This window comes from Ammospiza nelsoni, chromosome 9 (assembly GCF_027579445.1).
Source record: "Ammospiza nelsoni isolate bAmmNel1 chromosome 9, bAmmNel1.pri, whole genome shotgun sequence".
Lineage (NCBI taxonomy): Eukaryota > Metazoa > Chordata > Aves > Passeriformes > Passerellidae > Ammospiza > Ammospiza nelsoni.
In genome coordinates, this window is record NC_080641.1 from 28,820,402 (window position 1) to 28,847,341 (window position 26,940).

Sequence of the window (26,940 nt, forward strand, 5' to 3'; positions counted from 1 at the left end):
CCAGTGGCTCTGTAATTCCTGCCTTGGGGTCCTGTATCACGCCTGGAGCCACCTCCATGCCTTCCCTCCCTTTGTCTCACAGCAATCCCAGCAGCTGTGTGTGTCCCTGTCCAGCACAGCTCTCAGGGGTGGCTGAAGCTGTTCCATCTGCCACAGGCTGGCACCCAGCTGCCAGTGCTGCCATCCCAGCACAGCCCAGGATCTCAGCAGCAGGAGCTGGAGTGCCAGGCAGTGCAGGATCACAGCCCTGCTGTCCAAGCAGGGCCAGATGGCACCACCATGCCAAGGACAACAAACAGTCAGTACATCCTCAGAGCCTGAAGCAAAGCCAGCCTCAGCTGCTGAGTTGGTGCCATTTCTGATGCCCAGGAACAAGCTGTTCCCAAAAAAACTGCAGGGGGCACTTGAACAACTGTGAGCCACAGGGTGTCCCCCAAGGAGTCCCTGTGCCACAGCAGCGGGGTGGAACAGTGCAAAACAGGAACATCTGCACACACAACACCCTGTTCCTGCTCTGAGCTTTCTCTGCTGGACTGTGATGGGGCTGCTTGACTGCACTGGGAACCAGGGATGGAGATCATTGGGAATGGTTCCTCTGCCCCTCTCTGGTTTACACTAACCCAGCAACCTTTAATTCTTCATTTCTTTAAAATTCTTTATTTCTTTATTTCTGCAGGAAGGACCAGGGCAACCCAATAAATACTGCAGCATGTGTTCCAACCAGAAATGCTATTCTGTGACTTGCTCCTGTGGCTTCCACAAAAGCAGCATCCAGTTTAATATGTGAGACTCATAACCAGCTCACACAGTGCAATAGTTCACTTCAGTTGGAAGTAAAAAAATATTCTGCTGGAAGCACAGCAAGTAGCAGTGTCAATTTTTCATTAACCTACAGCCACTGTCTCTGTAGACTTACAGCTATGAGTAAGATTACTGTTATAATTTTTTCTGGTCCCGAAGGGAAGAGGAAAAAAAAACTTCTCAAAACTTTTAAGGTCATTAAAAATCCACCTTTAAATTGGAGGTAGTTTCAGTTTACTCTCATATTTCAAAATCAAATCTGAGCTGCAGCCTCACATCAAAGCAGAAATGTCAGTCGCTTTGTTTCTACTTCTGTAAAAGAACTTCCAGCTTATACACGAGTTGAATGCCAAGTAAACAGATTTTCCTGGGGAACAAAGGCAGCTTTCTTTTGTTTGTTTTAAACATATGTAAATAGAGTCCCAGGGGCTGAGCTGCCTGTCACTTCAACCAGGTTCACACTCATGTCACTCCAGCTGGTGATTTCTGACTGACCTCAGGTCAGGACTGCAGAAGTTTCCCTCTCCTCCACAGCCACATCAAGCAGCTGCTCGTGCCCTTCCCCTCCAGCCTCACACCTCAGCAAAGGAGAGGCAGAGAAATATGGATTCTTTTTTTGCCAGTTTCTTATTCTTTTGGGTTTGGTTTTGTTTTTAAGCTCTAGTTACAGAATCACAGAAATACTCTGGTCCTCTGTCAAAGCCACTGTGGTGGTCCTGAAATCTCTGGGCAGGGCAGAGCAGTGCCTGAAGCCCCTGGATATGGCCAGTGACCAGCTGGTGAATTAAATCCATGACACAAGCCATGGATTAAAGGCTGATGGCACCCACTGGTTCATGGTCAGATGATGGGGACAGGGAAAAACAGGAATGGATTGGTAAGAAAAATGACCTTCCTTTGGGTTTGTGTGTGTTTGCTTGAGCAGGAGGGCACCATCACTCTTGAGCTTTCTCTTTTCAATACCAGGCACTTAAAAAGGGGAATGTGACCCTCATAGAGCCAGAAGACATCAAAGAGGAGCAGGACCCCTCCACCTGCTCCTGCTCCAGAGCTTGGTGCCAACAACACTGAGGGCAGGCTTTGATCCTTGTATGAACCACACACTTCAGAGCTGGCCTCAATGGTTCTCGTGGGTCCCTTCCAGCTCAGAATATTCTGTGAAATCTACTCACTTTTTTTTTTCTTTTTTAATTTAAACCATCAGATCAATGCAAAATCGAGCACTTCATGCTTGTCATTTCCAAATGACTCAGGTTATATCTCAATCTTCAGTGAGGTTTTGGGTGTAAGACTGGGTAGCACCGAGGGATGCATCAATTTATAGGCTCTGCAAAAGCCGCAATTAAGGAAAATCCTCAAAAACATGAGAAACCTCAATTTTGATTGGCCACATTCCCATAACTTCTTGATAATTCAACTCACTCGAGTATTATTCAGTGTTTTCCTTTGTTTTCCTTCTCCCTGCTTTTTTTATCTCTTGACAAGTTTACAAAGAGAAGAATGGAGCCGAGCTGAGCTGCATTCCATCCAATCTGCTGCCTCCACAAACGGCAGAGAAGCTAAATGAAGCCCAGAACATATGGCACTGTGCTGACAGAGCTCCCAAACTGGTTCTGCATGAGCAACAAGGAACATCTTGAAACGCACAAGACATATGTGTTTTAGGAAGAAGATTGAAGTGTTTCATAATAAAACAGGACAAAGTGAAATACAAGTGCTGTATAAAATTTTAATTAAAAACTGGTTTTACCCCTCGACGTGAATATACAATATGTTTCCCAGATGGATTTCATATTTAAGTATTATCCAAACCAGAAACATAAATGAGACAAATAAAGCCTTCAAAAATGGCACAGAGGCTAAAATGTGTGTAAACACTGGATGACTGTGGTGAAAACAAGGCAGGCAGGGAAAGCAACCTCTTAGCAAGTGTTTACTACTGGAATCCTGAATGAAACAGTTCCTACAGCTACAGTCAGGGTGACAGTACAAATACAAGCATTAGAATTCACCACCACTCAGTGATGTAAATGGTGCTTTTGTTACTCAGGAGCTGTCCAGGCTATTTCCTACACTGATAACTCATGGCATAGAAGTGCATAATTCATGGCATGACACTCTCTGTTCCCAGACTCCTACCCTGCTCTGTGGGAAGCTCTCTTCATTCCGTGCCATCAGCTCCACAGGGCTGTGCAAAGGTCTGGCCACAGAACAGAATCTTTGTGCTGTCTCCTCAGGATCAGCAAATCCTTATGAACCAGGAGGGATGTTGTTTTGCAGCAGCAAGCTCCCTTCCCCGAGGAGGTGAGAAGGTGGCTCAGATCCCACTGCTCAGGCTGCAGGAGCTCTCTGCTGGGCCAGAGGCAATCACCCAGAATTGAAGGGAAATGCACACCAAGAAAAAGCACAATCTCCACATAGATCAAGCAAAGAGAAAGATTACAGTTCCTTTATGCTGCCATCCAGACAAATTATTACCACACTTCAGAGAATTTCTCACAAAGATGAAATGGGAACAAACCCCATGCCTTTGGCAAGCCAACACTGATAAAAGGAGCTACAGCCACATCTTTGAAGGGCTTTGGTTGATGATGTTTTGAATTCCATGGGGAAAGCAGCAGAAGCCAACAGTAATCAAGGGGGCTTGTGCTTAACAGCTCCTACACAATGGGAACAGGAATATTGGGGGCTTCAATAGCTTCCCACAAGGCTGCTGCATTTGTTGAAACTGAAAGGATCTGGGCAAAGAGCAATTCCCTGCTGCTCCCAGAGACATCACCTAAGGCAGACACCCCTTCTGTCAGGGAGGCAGCTCATCAAGATCAGCCCTAGAAGTGCTGTCCTCTCCCAGCTTCAAGTGTTCTCACTGGCACCCAGAGGCTCAATTTCATTGATTTGAGTTTCCTCAAATTCCTTGATTACCAAACAAATCTCATGAGAAATTCTCAGCATCCTGATAATGATAACTCCATGACCACTGGAGTAATTAACATCATGGCCTTTCCTGTGACCCAGAGACTCCACATGTCCAGATTTATGCAGCAAGAGACCACTGCTGAAAGGCTGAGAATTCTGCTGCATAGTTCAGTGTTTCAGAAAACATTTCAAGCTTAAAAATTGGGAAGAGCAAAATTACGTACCAAATTATTCCTAATACATGGAGTGGGAAGGCAGATTCCTTCCAGGTTTCTCTGACAAACCCATGGCACACCACACAAAATTTCCCACTGTCACATTGCACCCTTTGTTCCTGGGGAGAGGATGAGGATAAATGATGTGAGAGATGTTAACAGTGCTGGCTAGTACACAGAGCAAACAGCACTAAGGCATCAGGATGAAAAACATAATTTATATTTTAAAAAAGATAAAAAAGGTATCATAAGAGCAATCAGTGTGAGGATATGAACCTGGATCATGCAGGAGACAGAAGCTGAGCAAGATACCAACTGCAAAGATTAGCTCCTAAGAGCACATGTAGTAAAGCAGCTCATTATCTTTTCTAGTCCTCTCTGATCAAGATAGAAATCTATTAAATCTGATTAAGATTTGTTTAATAATTGTCTGATTAAAACATAATAAACCTGGGAAAATTAAAATTAAGCCTTTTAGTAACCTGGAGATGAGATGGGACTTTTCAGCCAGGCTTCCATAAAATAATTTCTTTAACATTCACCTCAGGATCCCAAAGCACTTCACAGTCATTTAATTAAGCTTCAACAGAGCACAAACTCCCCATTTTACAGCTGAGGTAACAAAGAGAAGGCGTTTGGAAAGGACTATTTAATACTGAGCCGAGCTAAATGTTCTGTTATTTTACCCCAAAAATAGATTCTGAACATCTCCAGGTAGATTTTTTTCTCCCCTGATAATTTTGGCAGCCTCTGAAGTAACAGGAAAATTCAAACATGTGATGCACAATCTGAAGAACAGCCCTCATCACTTCCCAAGCTGCTCAGCTTTGGAGCATAAACACTGTTCCCCATCCATCTCACAAAGCTGCTCCTACCTGTTCCCATCACTCCAGCCATCCCTATGCTTCTTATCCTCAGTGGAGCAATTTAAGCTTCTCTTCCTCTAAGTCAAAAACTTAGATAAGGCAAATCATTAAAGAGTTTGACATTTTTGCCTTTAATTCACATCAGGTCAATGGCTTAGTGATTTCCAAAGCAGCTGCTGTCAGCCAAGGATGGATTTGCATTTCTTCTGAACACAGGCAGGCAGTTTGTCTAAAGCCAGCCCAAGATCCTAAACTGCACCAAGTTATTCATAGGAGAGATGGAAGAGAGCAAGTAGGAAGCAGAGTCTGACTCACTAAACTGAAAGTGATTAAAATATTGCACTGATTGCATCCTGCAAGCATCACTGGATGCTGAACAGCTTTTGGTGAGAACACCCGTGGGTTATAATAACTTGGGGAGGGCAAGAGAGACACAGACTCCACAGAAAAGCACCAATTCACTCCTCATCTGGCCCATTATTGCCAGATTTGAGTAGGCAGCTCTCCTTTAGGAGCTAAAACGACAGGGGTGGAATTATGCCATCCCACTGTCACTGGAACTTTGTGGATGGCAAAAGATAAGTTAGGAGCACAGAAAATGCTATTTAAAGCTCCACTCAGGCACCTAGAAATTTGCATTTGATAGAAGGGATTTAAATTGTATTAGAAGGCAAGGTGCACGAAACAATTAGAGCTTTTTGCTGTGCTGGTTCAGGGCCTGAACCTCCCCTGCCCAGGCAGCAGGGGCAGAGCAGCAGCCATGCTCAGAGCTGTGTGGGCTGGCAGGGCCACCTGAGCAAACAGGGAAAGGGAAAATGCTCTGAAAACAAAGTGCCTTGAAGGTATTGGGACAGATCAGAGTAACTTGGGTCCAAAGTCACATTCCAGAGGAAAGTTTTCCATTTACCAAACTGGATTTCCAGCACAGTGCTTGGAAAAGAGCACTCTTTGACTCTGACCCAGGAGAGGAACATCTCCTGCAGCAGCTGATTCAGAGAGACACTGAACACACATTTCCCTCCCTGCTGGAGCAGGGCCAGAGGTACTCAGAGTCTGTCTGCTCCATTTGATGCTATGTTGCAGAAGAAGGCTACACTGAGAATATTCATACTGGTCAAAATTCAATAATGACATTTTTTTCCCCCATCCAGTTTTCACCTTTGCTGAAAAATTTTTAATCTTTGATGAGAACTGAAGGTTGCCATATTACCATATGCTTCCTTTTTTAGCTAGGGAATCAAATAGATATCCTCCAGCCATTCCTTGGACCCTTTGAAAGCACCACCTTGCTACTTTATAGTGGCCCCCAACCTTTCTCATCCCCTTGTGTATTCAGTTCATGGCAAATTGTGTCCTTCATCAAACACACAGAAAAACCCCACAACAATCCCTCAGCATTCAGGCCTTCTCACACAGTGAACAAACAGGACTGAAATCTGCTGGATTGCTGGGGAGGGAAAAATCAAAGAGGTTTTCTATGTCAGGGAGCCAGATCAGGCCAAAGGGGAGCAGCCAATCTTCAGAAGACTAACTTTTACTCAGCTGTGACACTGGGGAGGGAATGCACAGAGAATATTGAATGAAAATTGCAGGATGCCAGGAGAACACTGCATCTTATGGCTCAAACACACAGAGGAAACTTCAAAACCCTTCAGGATTCAACAGATTAATTTTACGCCAAAAGCTTGGGAAGTATTTCTCAGAATCTGCCCCACCTATTTAGGATCTACTTCAACACAGCCACTCCTCTGAGCAGAAAGAAAACTATTCCTTTGTGGACAAACATGGGGTCAGGAGAGGGCAGTGAACACCAGGACCTGGCAGCACAACCCTCCATGGCCTCCATGCCTTCAGGGACACAGCTTGGGCAAGTTCTACTTTTCCCTTCTGCAATAAAAAGTGTCCTGGTAGCTCACAGAGTGACTCAGCACTTCTCCATGTCATGAGAGGGTGCCACTAATGCCCTGTGAAAGCACTAATGTGCTAAATGGCAGCAGGGACAGGAAGTTATCAGTGTTAATCCACTTCAACTTGTCCAACAGTTACAAGAAATAGAAATGTCTGTATGTGAGACGCTTCCTCTGAGAGTGCCCTTGCCTGAAACAGCAGCACACAGCCCCTCCACGTGCTCTCCCACCAGCGGAATTGCTCACCAACCGCTCTCTCGAATCAATTATGTTGTCTCAGCATTAAAGGAGGGAAGGCAGAATAGACTGAATTTTTGTTTATGTAGGCATGCTGGCAGGTTCCAGTCATATGTTGTGCCATCTGTACTGCTAGCTTTATCCTCTCTCTCATCACAACAGGTAAAATGGCATCGGTGGAGCTGCCTGTGTTTGCTCAGAGAGGGAGGCAGCCAGAACAGGCATTTGTTTTTTCCTCATTCTGGGGGGAAGCAGGAGATGGACACTCTTGCCCTTTTAAAACATTCAGCTTTTCAATGGATGGGCAATTTGCCCTGGTCTGCTAATGTGGGATCTGCTCAGTGCAAGGCTGAAAAGGTTCCATCCCTGGGGAAAGCATCGAACTGCTGATGAACATTTGGTGGCCTTTAGCAAAAACGAAGTGATTGCTGCCAACGGGATCCCAGCAGACCGGGAAGGACAGGCTCCAAATTAGGTGGGATTGTGATGCAGGAATTTCAGGAGGCCTGTACAGAATACAAGGAGCTTGCTGACTAGCTCTGGTCTTTCTCCCTGCACAGTTCTTTCTTATTCATATTTTTAAAATGACAAGTGTATTGGCAAATGTCATGGCTGCGTTTAGGAGAACGTGGAAACTTTCAAATGCAAAGGCTGTGTGAGGATGACCTTTCACGTCACACAAAGGCTGCTGGGCTGCGTGGTTTTCTTTTAAAATCTCACAGTATTAGAAGACTTGTGACTAAAGGTGCTCAAAATTACTTCAAATCCATGCCTATGGGTCCTACAGTACCAAAGTTTGTGCCATTCTCCAAAATTATTCAAAGGCAATTGTCTGGAAAACAATTCTCTTTGTCCTAGGTGGGTCACTTTTAAACCAACACCCACATTCACCTTCCCCTCTAGGTCCCCCCTCTGCCCACCAGGACATATTGCTTCTTCAACCAATTCTGTTAAAGTTGCTAAATAGATTTAGATATTTAATGAGAACTGGCTGCAGCTAAAACCTGAGTTGATGTCACACAGGAATGTCCAGCAGATATTTTAGTCTTCAAATGACTCTATGCTCAGAGTCTCAAAGGAGCAACACCATCTTGCTTAATTGTAGAGGGTTTTTTTTCTTAGGGATTATTGTTTCTTTTTCTGGGAATGAAATGTAATTATTTCCTTTTTTCAGCCCAGGCCAAATCCCCATTTCTCCAAAACCCTGCCCACCCTTAAGACAGCTTAAAAAATAGAGTACAAATATTGTTGTATAAAAATAGGTTTAGTTTCAAATACTATATACTATGCATTTTCAGGTGAGTTACTTTCAGGAATGTGTTTTGTGATCTGAAACACCACCAGCAGTTTTTTCATACATCTCTCTATATATTTTTGCAAGACTCTCCTCCAAGATTGCTCTGTGAGGCTTCTCTTTGTACACAGCTGCAGGACCAGGCCAACGTTCACCACTGTCCAAGAGAACAGGAGTGTTCTGCTGCACTGGAGAACTGTCAGAGGAAAGAAGACAAGAAACAATGATCAGAGGAAGATATGGAAGAGGGATCAGTGGCACAAAACCAGCAGAAATACCAATGTAGAGCTGCTGAGCATGGATTACCTTCCACAAACCAAATAAAAACTGCACTGCAGCTACATTTAAGAAATGGGAACCACCCATATCCCCCCAATGTTATTCATTCACACAAATTCTCCCCCACTTATCTGAGTACACTTTGTAATGCCCCCAAATAGAATTACTTTTCAGAGAACCTGCAGTAATTTTGCTGTATTTTTGATGGCTGTGTGACTAGGCAAGAGCAACACAGCAGGATTTTTCTGTCCTTTGAAGGTGAAATTGTAACCACAAGCAGCTATTTCAATATGAAGACAATCTATCAGGGGGATATTAAATTACTGTGGTTGCAGCTGTAAAGTGCTCTATTGGAAGCATCATGGATTAAGTTTTCTACCAACTACATTTTGATATAGTGGCAATCCAGGGTTCCTTCCCCACCCCATCTTCTGTGTCACTGTTTTAATACTAAACACAAATACAGGCTCATCTTTCAGTTGCTTTGAGAAATTATTCCTGAGATCTATGAAGTGAAATTTATACTCTGCAAATCATTACAAAACACTGACAAGTCTGAGTAGTTTATATCTCAACATCATGACTATCTGCTTCCTCTTGACACTTTCCAAACAAAGGTTTGTGTCATATAATTAAATGAGCAATTTCCCTGTAATAAAGCATGAAACAAGAAGCTCAAAAATCATTAGAAAAAAATTACAACTCAGATGACATTTTTCACATCTGCTCAGAGATTTAGGCACTTTAGACACTTAAAAATTAGGACTGAGTTATCTTCAGCTTTTGCAAATGTTCCCTGGGAAATGAAACTGGAAATGTGAAGTTTAAGGTGACCATCTTCACTTAGGAAATGGATTACATTTCACAGGGAAGCTTTACAGGTTCTTATATACATGTAATTTATTAATGGTGGTGTCTTCTGCAATCAAACCAGTACTTAAAACTTCATCCTCAAGCTAGTATCAGCCAAAATATGACAAAACTGAAAGAAACCTTAGGCCACATCCATGAATACATGTATTCAGCTGCATCAAAACACAAGGTTTTCATCTGAAGAACAGAAAAGGGGAAGAAGAGGAAGATGTAGGATCAGTTTTCTAAATTCACATCTCTAAGCTTCTACTGTCCCATGGAAAAAAAAAACCAACAGAAGGAACAACTTTTGCTTTTAAACTTCTTACATTCAAATATTAGGGTGATGCCAACCTACACCAAATAAAACAAGACCTCTTGTATGGCTCCAACATTAAAAAGAGAGGAAGGCCACACTTATTCAAAAAGGATCCATCATTTAAAGTCAGTCAATGGCATGGAGCAAATTTAAACCTGTTTATCATCCTGAGATAATTGTGCCTCACAGTTTGGACACAAAGAAACTAAACTACCAACTAAAATCAACAGAGCAGCTATACAGGCCGGTGTCAAATGCAGACAAGTCAACACCCTGGGGACTCATCAACAACTGCAGTTTCACCTTCTCCTGCCTGCAGTTTGTGGTACCTCACTTCTGATGGAGAATTCTCAGGCCAACAAGCAGAAACAGCACTTGCAACTATACAACAAACAGCTCTGACACTCTTTTCCTCGGAATCCATTTCCAGCAGCAGCTTTGTACTTTTCTTCTCCTAAAAGCTGAATTTACCTTAAGACACTCAAACCTCAACACTTTAATTGCAGTAAAGACTCAAAAACCAAGGGTAACTTCTACAAGTTCCTTATTCTGGTACTGAAAAAGACTTGTAAAAAGGCTTAATTTTCCCTTCTCTTTTTGGAGAGGTTGTGTGTTTTCATGCATTTCCATTAGCCAGCCCCTTGTGCATGAGATACCTGGACACAACTACAGCCAAGGTAGGGAAGATTCTCTCTCCTGTCTCAACTGGAAACCAGCTGACAACCTGAGCTAAGCAATCTGGGAATTACACTCACAAATCATATTAACAGCAGGACTTCTGCACGCAACTCCCTGCTCTGAAATACCTGTCATATGCTTTTGTTCCCTCATACATCTCCTTTAAGAGTCCCAGAAGTTCTTTTCTGAGTGAATCATATACTAAATATTTCACAAAACACAGACCTTTTCCTTACTCCCAGCGGTTTTCAATCATCCATCCACTTTACTGCCAGCACTTGGTCGACAGTACCCTGTCCTTCCATGAACTCTCTCTGTCCTTGCATCCTGTTTATGAGCACTGTGGCAAGCACTCAGCAATGTGACTGTCCTCGAGGCCTTTATGTCTCACCCCCAGTGCTGCTGGCCTCTAAACCCAAGGAGCAGTCCTTTCCCAGCCCAAGTGCCACACTTCATATCCCATCACTTCAGGATTCGGGAGTATTAAGGTTTATTTTCCATCTTTTTTTTCATGGTCTGCAGTTTCAGCGTAAATCTCAAACTCCCAAAGCTGCCTCAAAACAAAAACTTGCACTTTCTCTCTCACAAACACATCCTAAACAATTTAATTGCCCCAGCTGTCAGGACAAAGGATAAGGGAGCAGAAAGGCTACACAGAATACAGGAGTGAGCACAGTACAGGAGACACAACTGCAGCAGCAACTTCACAACCATATGGAAGGTGGAGTAATCCCTTGCACAGAGGGGATTACAAATCACAGGGATTTTTAAAGAAGACAGCAAATCAGAAATGAACTTTTTGGAGCTTATAAATTTCAAGAAGAAGTTTGTTATGGTACCCATATTGAAATACCCTCCTTTCAGGTGTATACAGTGGTGATTTGGGGCACCATTGTTAGAAAACAGTGTGTGATAATTAACTATCAAAATAAAGCCTTTTCTAATGGCAACACCTCTCAAATATAGCAGCACAGTTCTAGGATTTCTCTTTTAATATAAAGAAAATCAGAAAAGTCATAGGAGTCCAAAAAAGACTTCCAATACTTAGTATCTTTCCTCCAATAGGTACTCAAAACATTGTATAAAATGCTGTGTGCATACATACAGAACATCAGTATTGGTAACTTCTACTACAGAAGTAATCAAAATCAATTTAATTGGTATGTTATCAGTAAATTATCAAATTAAACCTTGGTCATGTATGTGAGGAGCACACAGAGTAATTAATGTACAAAAACCAGGTTTATAAGATCTCAGGTTTCCAAGAAAGCTTCTGAAATACAGCATGCTGAATCACTAAACTATGCCATATAAATTTGCTGTATTTTTTGGAAAATGCTTTTCTTTTTCAAATATCTCTTTTGCCAAAAAAACCAAAAACAACAACAAAAAAAGGACAATCCAAAAGCTGAGCCTCAAACCATATTACTAAATAAACTTAAATTTATTTTTGCACTCCCATAGTTTTAAAGGAAAAATAACCAAGTGATTATTTTAAAAGTGACATTTGCCCTCTGGTTGACAAATTCCAGAAACCTCTGCCCAAGAATCATTTTTATAGCCAAGTCCAGTTCCAAACCCAGTGTTTTATGAAGACTATACTGACACAGTGCCAAACAACATCAAAGGCACAATTAATTTAAGTGTATTTTGCTTTTAGGTGAGAAAGCTTAGTATGAGTAACACCTCCTGAAACCTTTTCCCTGTGCAATACAGGACAAAGCTCAAAATGGGAAGAGAAATTTGTAGCTAAATGTAAAGGGCAATACTGAGTATGATTGTTTTGTCTTGGTCAGAAAAAAACTCCATACCTGCTCCGCAGCTCACTCACAGTTAAGGGCTTATTATCTGTAGGTTCTCTTGTCTGAGGCAAATCATCCTAAAAAAACCCAGAAATCAAATTCTCATTACCTTGGTTTCTGATTACAATGATCTCATTTCAAAAATACTTTCTTTCCATTTAGAGGACTATTAAAGTGCTTACATTTCTTGGGGGAGAAAGGGACAAAGTGTAATGAGCCAAATGCCATTCATGAACACTTTTAATTAAGTTCAGCACAATTCAGCTAATAATTTTCAGGTAATAAACTGGAAAGAATTTCTAGACAGTGTAGATCTTGAGAACTATGCAGACAGCAAAAGCTTCAATAAACCCCAATAAGCATATTGGCAAAATGCTATGAAACCTACTACTTACTGCTTTTGTGTTCCTTGCAGGAAAGGGGAAAAACACCTAAAACATATTATGTTATCTGTCTCATGTGTTTTACAAGGCAGAATCATTGCACACATCTCAGTTCTTGAATTTCATATCCAAGTTTGAATACATGCTTACTGAACTTTAAAAAATATCTGATACACCTAATGACCCTTCAGCCAGGTATTCTCAGTTGCTAGAATGCAGTTTTACCTTCCAAACGCTATCTAGACATTAATTAACCCAAATTTGCCCTCTTAAGTAAGAAAGAAACAAAACACCCATGTGGAGGGAGCCAGCTGCTCACCTGAGATGGGATGGTAGAAATTCCAGCACACACAATCATGTTCACTCTACTCTGAAGTGCAAAGACCCTGCTTAAGGGGTGATATTAAGTGATGCTTTCAGCACAAGTCAATCGCTGTAAGGATTACTAAACAAAGTCATCTTTCATGCTATAGGAGAAATAATTGGAAAAAAGACTGCAGTAAAAATAATCACACTTGCTGGCAACACAGAACTGGGAGAAAAGACAATAAATATAGTGGTAGATGGCAATAAGATGCAGAGCAAGCTGAACAGCAGCATATGGATGAGGAAAAACCTGAGAGAATTTATTGTGGTGAAATACAAGGTAATAAGTGTGTTTGTAAACAGGAGAGCTCTCTTCCTTCAGCAGTCACAGACTACAAAGCACTGAAGAGGAAATGGGGTACAGTGGTAAATAAAATTCTGCAGCATTTGCCAGAGGCAAATTATATTCTGGAAAGCAAAAAAAATATGGAAACATTACAATACTGTCACAATGTCACAGCAGAAGGGTACAGTGGACACCCCAAGGAATCTGCAGCAGGGTTCCAGTCACACTATTTTGCAGAGCAATATGAAAATGAAATTTTGGAAGACACAGCTGTATGCTTCTGGGAGTGGTTATTTAGTATTAGGCTCTTTGGAGTGGAACAGAATATGAGGTACTTTTTAACCTTTCAAAGTTTGAAGAGGATCTAGATTGGAGCCAGAATGTGCTCACCACATTGCCAATACACTTGCTTTACTACTCCCTCACTTTCAAGATGACCAATTTACCTCAGCCATCTGCTGAGCAACACCACAGCCTCGATTTTGGGCCATGTGGGGAAGCACAACCTATCTTGGTGTATTTTAAAGCACTCACTGCAAGCATATATTTTTTTTTCTTTTTTGATTAGGTCAGCTGCTGTTAGCGTTAGCACAGCTTTCATGAGCCAGCCCTATACAACTATCTGACACCACAAGACTTCTCTATAGCATCCTTGCCTTCCTTTTGCTCAGTGGAAGAAAACAAAGTGAGAAAAATGGTCCTTTGCCAGCACTGGTTTGATCAGATGGGTAATTAAATACCATAATAGCTGGATTTTTTTAGGCCAGAAACACAAGGTTTTCCAACAGAAGAGGACACAGTATCGTCTCTGTTTATTAATCCCTGTGAGGATTCAGCAAGTGTTTGATTCTAGAAGTGACAAGGTGAACCAAGAGAAAGCCAACAGAAAATATCACAATTCAAGAATTCCACCACAATGTTTGCAGAGTCTTTTTAACTGTATGGAGAGACCATGTAGCCAATCATCCAACTTTTCTTATCATAAAGTCATGGTCTACTGTTTGAGGAAAGCAGTTAAGAACCACTGGAGATGGTTCAGACTGTGCAAGTGTTCATTACATGTAGGTGTTGGACTATCAGGAAATCCAGTTTGTTATCTTAAATTCATTGAAACATCAAGGGAGCATTTTACATGATTTTTACCCATTCTAAGTGGCTGAAACAGAAAAATGTCATGGGAATCCTCTATTTGAGAGGCAGCAGCTCACAAAATCATAACATTCATATAATAACTCAGGGAGGTACAGCATGAACTAGATCAAACAGTCTTAGTGTGGATGAGACAAGGTTTTCCTGAGTTAAAAACAAAACCCACAAAAACTAAGCTAAAAATGAACATTGAACAGAAATGAGAAAATAATCAGATTAAGTGAGAATGAGGTGAGACAATGAGAATGAGGTGAGACAATGAGCTGCCCAACATGACTAAATCAGGGGACATAAATAAACAAGCAAACAAACAACTAACTAACTAAATAAGGACTTCAGAGCAAAGACAGATGTTCTTCAATCCATCTTGCAGGACTGGATCAAGATCACAAAGACAATTTCTGCCATGGGTTTCCTGTAGCCAGTGGTGTCCCCCATCCCAGCCAGCTGCACCTGCCCTTGCTGTGGGAATATGAGGGGGGGACATCAGGGCTCCCACACTTTCTATCCCACTCCACCTGATACAGGGAACTGCAGCTGAGGGGAAAGGTGGACAGCTGGGGACAGTAGCAACTTAAAATTGCACCAACATTCAAAAGCAGATTTCTGTCAACATTCTATTTTCTAAGAGAGAAACTGAAGCAAAAAAAGTTGTCTTTCTCCACTTTGGGAGACTTATGTCTCTTCTACCCCATCAATAACATTTCTGAGTTAGACTGCCAGAGCTCCTCATCATCTTATATCATAATCATCATTATGATCATTGTATCATAATCATCTCTCAACCTTACAACCTTTTTATCCTACCTTTCTTTTGCCTCACCTCACACTCAGGATTCTAAATTCTCTGCAGATGAACAATCTTCTTATTCAGCTGGTACAATGCTCAGGCATTTTTTTGAGAAACTGTGTTTCTCAAAATCACAATAGGAAAAATTTGTCTGTCTAAAACCACACCTCAAAATTTCATCAAAGGTAAAATACTCTGTTCCTGGGTGTAATCTCATTAGATAAAGAGCTCTGTTCATTGAAAGCCAGATAATTAAGGGAAAAAAAAAGCACACATCTGAAGAATAATATTAGCTCTAGAAACAGCTGGATACATGCAGCTGCTCATGTGCAGCTGCACAACATGTTAAGCCTTGATGTTCTATACATCTGTAACATTTTCTGCTTAAATTGGGAGTGGAGAATCAGAATATAAAAAAATCCCACACTCGAATATAATTGTTCTCAGTAAGCCATGAGAGGGTTGCCTGTACTACTTCATAAAGGTGAAAGATAAGGAGGCTTCTGAAATCAGTGTGAAACAGTTGAGCTCACACACCAAACCCATATTTCTACAATCAAGGCTGTCCCAAAGGACAACATTATAATAAATCCAAGGCACAATTCTCTTTTTCAGCCATTTTGGAGAAGGGAAAAGATTGAGTTTGCAGTCAAACTTACAAATATGAGGCGCTGTCTAGCTCTGTGCGTCCTTAAAATATTTTTCACTCTTTTATGGATCTCATCAATATTTGCTGGTGAAGGCCAACCAGTGCCAAATCTGCAAGAGGAAGAGGAAAAACAAAGTGAAGAAATATTTTCTTGTGGAAAAAGTCTATGATTCAGATTTCTTTTTCCTTTTAATTATGAAGCATGTATTACCTCCTATTTGGAACACACACAATGATTCAATTAGATTCTTCTCCTCTGGAGTCCAAGTAAAGAAAAGCAGTGCATAAACAGTGCATAAACATAAATAGCCACAACATCAACAGAAGATGAAAAACAGAAAATGTTGATGATTTTGTAACTTGAGAAATATTTCTGTAATGTTTGTGTGGCCCCCGCAGAATAAAAAAAGCTATACTATTCCCAGTGATCAGGTTTCATTTGCCTCTCTTTAAAGGAAGTGTTGCACACATGAAGTTCTTTTCCCTGGAATAAATCAAAAGGAAGGTAACCCCAATGCACGCAAATTGGAAAACACATGGAGTCAAACACTAGCAGTTGCAGTCTTTATTTCACAAGAAATTTAAGTTTGGTTTTAATTTTTTTTAATATTAAAAACTATGTAGGTAGCTTGCTTGGTATGAGTAATTTAAACCAAACAGCAACTTTTGGATTTTATCTTGTTATGTTTTGCATTACTTTTTTCCACTTTACTAAAAAAAGCCCCTCATTCTTCTCAGAAGCTCATCCTTCTGAGAAAGTTCAGAAACTGACAGAAATTTCATATCAATAATTATTCTCGGTTTCTTAAGGGAGGCAACAAAAATTTTGAGAATATGATTGTTTACATGCCAACTATGTTATTACATTAAAAATGTATTTTTTTTAAAGAGAGACATCAACAGAAGGAAAGAATAATTGGAGGGAAGTTATGAAATGCTTACTTACACAAGCTCATCACACTGGAAAGAGAGCACCAAATGAAGATTGTGCATCTTCATTTCAATGTTGCCCAAGCTCTGAGAGCTTGACTTGGCACCCAGAAAAGCTCCTGATGTGGCATCATGCCAATGTGAGCACGGGTCACTGGTGAGCTGGGAGCTGGCAGGGCAGGCTCTGCAATCTGAGCTGGGAACAGCAGCAGCGCGGAGCTGCCATCCCCTGCCTGCAGCAGGAGCACCAGGAGCACTGAAGGGCTTTGGTGGCTTCCCAAATTTGATGCAGTGCAGAAACAGCATGACTCTGAGGGCTGAGATTCCACAGTTTGCCAGCTTTTCTGCCCTCCTCTCTCCCAGCTACCACATTCCCTGCATTATCCAGTCTTATCGCTCTCAAATCCCCAGTCTGATCGTGCCTGGCTCAGTTCACCTTCACCTAGCCTCCAGAAATTTCAATACAGCCAAGGAACTGCTCAGCTCCTTTCAAAAAGAACAAACCAAGTACACAGAGAAAGCTTCAGTGCTAAACAAGCAGCCTGGCAATGTAAAAATTAATGGAAGCAGGATCCCAAAAGTGGGTAGTGACAAATTATCTTGAAGGTTGCAGGCAGGGCATAGAGTTCTTTGCAATCTTTTGGATAATTCCTTTTATTACCAGAGACAGAGACTGAAATATAACTAGAAAGAGACCAGTTTTCTGCTTTTGAGTAATCTTCTCCTATATTCTTTTATCTAAGCAACTTATTTGGATTCACTTATTGTTGTTTGTATGTCCAAAATATCTCTCTCTTTGTTCTAAACAGCACCAGTATTTTCAGCTTATTTATGAGTTTCTTTAAATCAATTCACCTACTTGAAAATGCTTCTATTTTTCTTCAGGAAAGGGTGCCAAGAAATGACACAATATTGGAAGTATATAACATATAAACTATATGGGGATGTATTCCCACGTTTCTAATGATTTTATTGTTATTTATCCTTGGATCACTACAAGCAGCAATTTTCACCAAGCTGCCTACAGAATTCAAATGACTGTCCTGAGAATTTTATAATTGATTCCAAACCCAAGAGCATGTACAGCAAATTCATGCTGTGCAATTGTTTTGCATACTAGAATCCAGCAATCTGTTGCACTAAAAGATTTCACCTAACTTCTTGTAAAAGAAAGTAAAATGGCTTGAGAATTTTGTTAGGGGAGAAAAGCATTGCCTTTAAAGAAACAGAAGTGTGAGTCCCTTAAGCAGAGGGGAGTGTTCATTTCCCCTAATGCAGTCAAACCCCATTTGATGTACTGCATTACAATGCATGTGCTCTACCACCTGTGTTATGAAGAAAAACCCCACTTTTTTTTTTTTTTTTAAAGGAAGAGAGGTAAGGGAAAGGGACTGCAGTGATGCTATCATCTAATGGCTTCCCATTAGAATTTACAACATTTACTGATATTAAAGGACCTCTGAAATGCATGTTTAAAAATCTGCATCCTAGATGCAGTAAGAGTGAGTCATTTCCCACTTGACAAATAAAAGATAGAGCCATGAAGTCATGGCATTTTCCCTTATTTATACAGCAGCTGCTGTTCTTCCAGCGCTCAGGTGGCTTGCTCTGAGAAGTTGGAATAGATTGCCTTTGGGAAATAAATTTTATGAAATTCGTATGTAAGACTTCAGGTCATTGTTATTAATCGTAAATTTACAAATATCCTTGGAGATATATGTATTTACTTTTGGGAAAAAAAAAAGAAAACCCAGCTTGCTATTGTATTCAGTTAGAAAATACATGGCTATGTCTGCAAGAAGAAGATTTAAGTACTTAATTCGAGAACTATTAAATTCTTTCTCCAGGTGATTTTATGGATCAGTCCACTAGTGTGCGCTGTGGTATAACAAATGTTAGCTCCTCACACAGACTCCCCCCCCCCCCCAAACTTCATTTACAAAAAAAAAACAAAAAAAGAAAAAAAAGAAAAAAAAGAAAAAAATCAAAACCTTAAGTGTGATTAAAAATGATATCAGCTTCTTTTAATTAGCTTTTCTAGTATTTTTATTGTCTAATTTTAGCAACAACTATCGGGTCTAATCCACGTTTAAAGAATACTGTTAATATTTGCCAACTGAAATGCAACTAAAATAAAATCATGCCTGAAATGCAAACTAAAATAAAATCATGCCTGAAACACAACAACTATAATCTGAAGTGAAACCTTTTTATTATATTCTAACTCTCCTATTGGAAATATTTTATAAAACAGGTTTTATTGCACAGCTTCTTGGACTATAAATACAGGGATTCCATTTGCCCAAAATCACCAATAACAACCCTTTAAAATCACCAGCTACTTATTTATGTGATTAAGGTGTCACTATCATATTGCAGTGTTCAAAGGAAAGTCATTTAATTTCAATGACTGTTTGTCCTGATAAACAAAATAAACTCCTACAGCTGTATTCTTTGTCATACTTTCAATTTTCCCTGGGACTTGCAAACATTCTGCAGTTACATCAGTTTAAATTGTTTATTGATTCCAATAGATTGTATAAACACTTTGGAAATATAGCTCAGTGACCTAGAAAAAGCCAGATCAATCAGAGAACTTTTCAAGATTAAATTCAAAGATGTTGTGTTGAGTCCGATCAAGGAAACAGAACCATTTTCCCTTGTAATGTGACTAAAAGGCATTTATTTTCTTTTATGAGATAAGGATTTTTTTAAGGTCATACAGACAACATCTACCTTGATGAAAAAAAAAAGAAGAAGCCAAACAGGCAGTGTAGATTTTGTGCTAAAGACTATTTTCATGTATAATTTTATCCGTTAGGATGAAACACTCCATTAGAAATGCAAACAGGACACATCCACCCATGTACTCTACTCAAACAGCAGCTTGCAAACTTGAGAGCTGTAATAAATAGGAATTTTTAAATGTCAGACAATCCAATCATCCACTTGCACACAGCAAAAACATTAATATCACATTTCAGCAGGAGATATTAATACATTTCACATCAGCAGAATTAATGCCAGAACCTTGTGCAGAGTATTTGCTGTGGCTCTCGTGACCCCTTCCCCCACCACAGCACTCCCCTGCCTTGGGAACAATTCTGTGCATGTGGCATCCACGAGAATTCATCAGCTTCAAAGACACAGTCCTCATACTGAGCAAAGCCACATACAAGGACAAACCATCACAGGACAGAAATCAATGAAGTCCTGTAATACCAGATTCACAACTGCAGAGAACACTGCTGTAACTGGGGGGAAGAGGGAGTAAGAACACTTAAAGCTGAGTATAACCTGAAAAAAACCACAATCTGCAAGAATTTACAAAAGGAACAGGAGAGAGCCTCAACAAAACCTCTGAAATAAAAAACCCACCTCATGTATTTTATATCTATGCAGGTATTTATTCAGCATTCATAGCAGGGAAGGACATTGCTTTACTCTCATTTTAGGGACATGAGGTGGTAATTCAGCAGGATGGACCTGGTCTGCAGTGCATGCTGCTCTGTAAGGAGGCACAACAGAAAAGCTGGGCTGTGATTCTGGGTTTCCCTGGTCTACTTAGTCAAGGACACAATTTGGTTTGCTTTTTTTAAAAGTGAAAGGCTATGATGCAGCCCTGAAGTGTTTCAGAAGCTCTGTTTGTACATAGAAGCCTGAATTGTAATGAAGTTACACCAACACAAACCCCCTCCATTCTCACAGTGCTGGAACTGGGGGAGGGTGGCTGCTTTCACAGTGGCAGGATATTACTACAAAGCAAGAACAACCACACACAGACAGGGCCTCAAATCAAGAGCACAGATGCCTAAATATATGGAAGCAGAAGCTGACAGCTTAGCTGTGCACCAATTTGCTCTCCCTCTTCAGCAGGACATGAAAAAAAATGTAAAATTTCTCATGCTTTCTACGTAGCTTCTCTTACTTTCAAATCCCCGTTTATAGATGGGTCTTGAAGCACTTGAGACACATTCAGTGTTGAGTTCTTAAATTAGTAAATGCTTTTTTCCCCCTCCTTTTCATATCCAGCCCTTAAAACTGTGGCAATATACATCATGTAAAAAGTGAAACTTAATGGCAGCCAGCTTCCGAAATTTCAATGAAAGTCAATACTCCAGCTGAGCAGTTGCTCCCAAAAGGTTGAAGTCATTGTGGTACTAAATCATTAGTTTGTCACAAATTGGCTGCACCTCCTTATGCTCTTTGCAAGATTTTCCATTACCTTCTATCTTCTCTGAATTTATTAATTTATACACAAAATGGCTCTGACAGCAATCAATTTCAGATTTACTTACTGCTGCAGCAAAATCAACCAATGAAGATGACAAATAGTACAGATGTTGGTCAAAAATATGAAACAAGGCTTAGGTATTGCTCACTTTCATCAAATCTAGTAAGAAATAAATGATTTTCAAGTGCTGATTCCAGAAATTAATATTTAAAGCATGCAAAAGAAGTAAACTTTCCGAAGAGGTGAGACTGATAAACCCCAAACCTTCCTACCAAAGAAAATTCAAAAAATCAGAAATAATGACTTTTAAATGGCTAGAAACAGACAGGAAACCAAGGTGCAGCCTCTCCTGAGAGCAAGCTTTTTCCTAAGAAGTCTGCAATATTTTTCAGTGTTCTACTTTTTAGCAGGAGGTCTCAAAACTTAAAACATATGCTCTCACAGAAGCAAACCCTGCCTCAGGATGCATGCCAGTCTCTAAAATATCAGGTGAACCACCTGTTTCTGGTTTTTGCTGTGCAATAAAATAACCCTCAAGATCCTGGGATGATTGTTTTCAAGATCACTGAAGCTAAAAATTCTGGTAACTGATGTTTTCAAGGACTTCACATAGGATTTAATATTTAATTAATATCTATTAGAATCTGTCATTATATCTATCATTACCAGTATCTAACTTCATGCTGTTATTTCCCCTAGTACTAGGAAAATGAGAATATAAAAAGATGGTAGTAAAACAATACAGGAATATTACAGAAGGGCATCTGATCCAGACACTTAACCTCTGTCTCACTTCAAAGAGAACGTAGGTTTTTGTTAAATTTTATAGCAGGTAAGATCACATTTCAGCAGCATAACCAGGAGAACATGAAAAAAGCTATCGAACTGCACTTCAATCTGGAAACAAAAGTAGAAGCATGCTATTTCCAGAGCAGGAAAAAGACTCCTTTGATCCCAAATGCACAAGAAGTAGCTTTGCCTCTCACATAACAGAAATAGTCAAATACTCCCATGATTGTTGTAGTCTCTTGAGGAAAGGATTTTTCTTGCGCCAGCACACAGCTCTGTTCAAAGGACTTTTTGACCTTATGGAATCCATCTCACTATTTCCCCTTTTCTTTCTGACAGGTACTTTGCTGCAGGTTTCAGTGCTGCAAGGAAGGCTTAGCTTGTAAGTCCCCAAGAAAAACCCTATTTTCTAGGAGTGTGTGAAGATGTTTGTGCAATGAAAGCAAGGACTGGACTCCAGTTTTGCTCTCCTGAAGCAGCACTGAAAGGACAGAGTGTGAATGCTCCAGGATGCCCAGGGTGCTCCTCTCTGCACAACCAACCAAACAACTGCCTTGGCACACTGTGGGGCACTCACAACTCTGTGAGTGCCACTGGTCTGCACAGGGGCTGCAATCAAACCCCACAGAATCATGGAATAGAAGGGACCTCTGGAGGGTTCTATGGCCACATCGCTGCTGAGTGTCAGCTCCCAACGTCAGCAAATGCTTTCCTTAGATGTACATAATGAAAAATGTAAAAAGAAAGTATGAAAAATCAATATTCAAAACTTGGCTGTCTTGTTCAATAGTAAATCTATTTACAGTTCTGCTTCTGACTGAAATCTCAGAGGAAAGGGGAAGAGGATTGATTTGTGGTGTCTCTAGCAGGCTCGAAGAAAAGGACTGGAAACTGCCAGGGAGGATACAAAAAGGCTCAGAGGACCTTGCACAAGACCCCAATTTCTGTCTCACTGAAAAGCATTGCAGTGGTTTTACAACCACACAGCAGGGCTCTGGGACACACTCCCAAGAAGGCAGCCAGCCACTTCACACTACATTTTAAAAAAGAAAGGGAAAAGAAGGAACTAAAGGTTGAGGTGGGGAGTCAAGTTTCATATTGACTGTGGGTTGACTAGCATTAAAAACAGTAGCCTGGATATGCTAAGCAATTTGTCTTTGTAATTCAAAATAAAATTGAGGAAATAAACACCAAATACTGTGAGATAAGACTCCATATTCTTGCAATTACACTAACACTGCTTTACTTTCAGTGCACTGATTTCCTCTGTATTTCTATGATCTGAACAGCAGTGTTTGCATGCATTTCCAAACATTGACCTCTAAACCATGTTTGTCATTCCAAGTATAACTCTCAGTACACAATCAGCTAAAACCATTATTATCTCAGAAGCATGAAACAGAGATCAATTTTTTTTAGACTATGCCCTTTATTTCTCATTTTGATTTTTTTCTGATGACAGAAGTAAATGGTTACATATTTTACATAAAGAGATGTTACAGCTCTGAAGAGCTGAGAACATTTGCTTTAATAAGAAGAAAAAACATAATTTCACAAGATCAGAAATCTCTTTTGGAGAAAGGCTCATAAAGGGAAAAAGCAAGAACATTCAGACAAGTCAAGATTAACTGGCAGACGACTAAATTGCTATGCATGTAACAGCAGCTCACAACATACAAGATTTCCCTGCTATCAACAGAAAGCACCCCATCAGCTCTAAATAAAATGTGTATATAATTTAGCCCAAACCCCCCCAAAAAGAGTCCAGCTGAAGAAAGGATAAAAAAGTTACCATGACAATATCTCTCCCCAGATATGGGTAACTAATGCACAAACACTGTCAGAGGAGGGTGGGGAGGCAGACAAGATGACAAAGAAACCTCCCTCAAACCCCAGATACATCCTAATCTCTGTGTAACACTTTCCAAGATGCAGTATTACACAGAACAACTAACAAACAAGTTTTCAAGCAGAGGAAGATGTTAAAACACCAACTTGATCTTTGTGAGTATTAAAAATTCAGTCCCCACCTGCCATCTGTCATTTTTCTTTTTAAAGAAAAAACTGAGACAGTTTTTCTATTTTGGAAACAAGCATTAGGCTGTGTGTAGGCTGTAAAATGCAACCTGGAAGCACTGACTAACTTTGGTACCAATGGTAACAAAGTGTGAACTGGTCACCAAGGCACATCTTTAACATTTAGGATGAGGCATCAGTTTAATCCTTAGTTCCTCCCAATTATTTTGTCTATTTGCTTACACAGGCCTAGCTTTTCATACAGTTTTTCTGTTCCCAGAAAGCCAACCAGTGACTTGCTACCTGAATGTAAAAGAAGAGCACCAAGAACACGTTCTACTCAGCAGGAAGCAGGGAATACTCTCCTTGAAGGATTGGAGGGCTTAAGCATGAAACCATCTGTTGCTTTTTTGACATTTCTTCCATCCCACTCTCATAAGACACTGAAGCTGGGAAGCTGGCCCAAAATATTAACCCAGGGACTGAGATCCATTAAATGAAAGGGTATTTGAAACTGTCCCCAAACAAGTCCCACTGGGGTCAGTGAGATAGATAAGAAAAATAATGGGAATATAGCAGTTAATATACACACAATAGCTGCAGAGGTCCACACTTCCACTTAAAAAACTAAAATCACGATTTTAGGGTTTCAGAAAAGTGAAAATATTGGAAAATAACCCACTGAGTAGATTAAAGCTAGCCCAAGCATGTTATGCACACCAGTCACACATCTGAGTAGAGCACAGCCACAAGTGCGTGCTCAAAAGCACCTGTGAAAAGTCAGATGGAAAAAAGGTTTCCAAGTACCTACTGTAAAGTTTTTTGCCATTTTTACGTATCTGTATTTACATTCCTGAGATTCCAATCCCCTCTGAAACACTGATGATTCATTTAAGTGATGATTTATTAACTCTCTGTTCCAGATGACATTGGCAGCCTGAAATTTGGGGTGTCACAGTTTCAGACATTTTCACTGCCATGTTACCAGGATTGTAATCATCAGGCAGAGGTGATGGCAAACACAGCAAAAGTCAAACAACAACACAGCTGTTGCAGGAAGATTTTTCAGTCTCTTCAGCCCTCACACCTCCAAACTTGCAAATACAGTCATGCAGGCACTGCTATCATCAGCTCATGCTCCTAATTCCAGAATGTCATGAACAAAACCAGGGCATTACCTTTCCCTCAGGGAAGATCGACTCAGCACAGAACTCAGAGACTCCTGAGCTGCTGGAGGTGCTGAACACTCCAAAGAAGCAGCAGAATGGGACTCTCTGTTGGGTGGATCTGGGCTCACATCCTCCTTGCAAACAGCAGAACTGTCCAAGCCTTTTCCACTGGTAGATTTTGCCTGAAAAATATCCCACCAAACTAAAAATTATTATGAACATCAAGACGTACAATTTTCATATTTTTATTTCTTAACCTGAAAGGTTAAAGATTTTATATTAATTCAGGAGTATCTGTCTGCTGAGGAAAGAACAAGGACCCTCATTTCATACAAAAATCCATGGTCTAAAGTAAATCAACAAGTCTCAGAAGAATGTGTTGGTAACTAACACACCATCTTGTGTAAAATTCTTCTGCAACAGCCCTTTTATCAACTTTTCTGAGTGCACCATTAAAGGCTTCCCAGGAATCTCACAGATTCAGAATAATGCCTGAGAGTCTAAACAAGCCATGGAACAATCCAGAGGCTGCACAATATATTAGACTCTCACAGTACACAGAACAACAGGCCTTGGTAATAAAAAGTATAGAGTCTGACAAAAGTGTGCTTAACATAGATATCAAGGTTTATCCTCATAATTCCCTTTCTTTCCTCATCCCTATTATCATCAGTTTTCCCAGCCATTAGGAAATATAGGAAGGAACACATAACTGCTTAAACCCACAATTTTTACAGTACTTCAGGAACACAGGCAAAAAGCAACTAAATGAGGATGTAAAGAATAAAACATCCCAAACCCAAAACAACCCTGACATTAATCTTTAGATTCTTTTAATAAACAAAGAAGCCAAAATCTGAAAAAAAAAGGATGTGAAATAGCACAACAATGGCTCCCCAGTTGTACCAGTGCCACCTTCACACAAATTTCCAGAATGAACAATGCTCTCAGAATACCTGGTAAAGCAAATGCAAACAGCCTTTAAAGGCTCCTCTATGGCCTTGCTGCAAGCCTTAATGCCAAGGAAAAGCAAATTCTGTATGTGCAGGCATCTTTATCTTTAAAGAGTGCTAAGTTTCCTTCTAATGTTTGTAAATAATCTGTCAGCAGGCCTTAACTGGGCTAGATCAGATTTAAAATGTCCTTTTTCTTGCTTCTGATACTACAGTAGATAACATTTCAAAAATACCTATGCAAGACAATCCAAGGAAGACTGGGAAGCTCAGAGCTTCCCAAAAAACAGTGTAAGGAAAACCACTTGCAAGTACTCACTTCAGTTTTCTTGGGTCTGTAGCTGTTGAGAGGAGGAGGATCTGGAGAAGGAAAAAAGGTCCATGACAGAAGAAATCAAAAACACATTTGCATTTCTTAATTTCCTAAATTAAATCTTTTACAAAGCATCCTATTTGTCCTCACAAATATTAAATCTACTTTCTTGGTCTGTTCTATCAGTTTCTACTGAACAACTCTCATACTGAGGCCCAGGAAAAGCAAAAAGGGACTAAACTGTACTGTCTGCATTAAGATTTCTAATCCTGAGGATCTGTTCTTTTCAGAAGTTACAGTTAAGCCTCAAGACACAGACAGGTGACCAAAGACTCCTCTGGATATTAAGAGAGGTAGATTTTGGTCTCCTAAATATTGGCCAGAAACCACCAGCTCATTTTGAAAGTGTGCAATGGTATCAGATGATCTGGTCTGTTCCATTATCCAGCCATCACAGACTGGCAAATCTGTTCCCAAAGGGGATGTGAAACCTTTAAAATCCAGCACCCAGTGCAATGACAAAGAACAAATGTAAAATAACACGTTCATAATGATTTGCTGTATAACAAATTATAATTAGTGAGGAAATGAAATAAAAATGAGGCAGAGCACACATAAACAAATACTGATGAGACTCATTAAAATCCTCATATTGTAAGACATGTGCAATAAAATCAAGTTTTAGGGCGCTTTCTTAAATTTCTGATCCCACACTTTTTATTAAGCTCTCACTAACTGATACCAAAG

The 26,940-nt window shown here is 40.3% G+C and overlaps 1 protein-coding gene across 1 annotated transcript in view; it reads right to left on the reverse strand.

Annotated features, from left to right (window-relative positions):
• Positions 1 to 8,235: 8,235 nt before the first annotated feature.
• Positions 8,236 to 26,940, reverse strand: part of SPATA6 (spermatogenesis associated 6) — a 35,637-nt gene continuing 16,932 nt past the window's right edge. The window contains exons 9-13 of the mRNA XM_059478613.1: positions 26,200 to 26,240; positions 24,937 to 25,109; positions 15,800 to 15,899; positions 12,176 to 12,243; positions 8,236 to 8,432 (exon numbers count right to left, since the gene is read on the reverse strand). Coding sequence (XP_059334596.1) covers positions 8,252 to 8,432; positions 12,176 to 12,243; positions 15,800 to 15,899; positions 24,937 to 25,109; positions 26,200 to 26,240 — 563 coding nt within the window. The 3' untranslated portion in view covers positions 8,236 to 8,251. The remainder of the gene's footprint in view (positions 8,433 to 12,175; positions 12,244 to 15,799; positions 15,900 to 24,936; positions 25,110 to 26,199; positions 26,241 to 26,940) is intronic.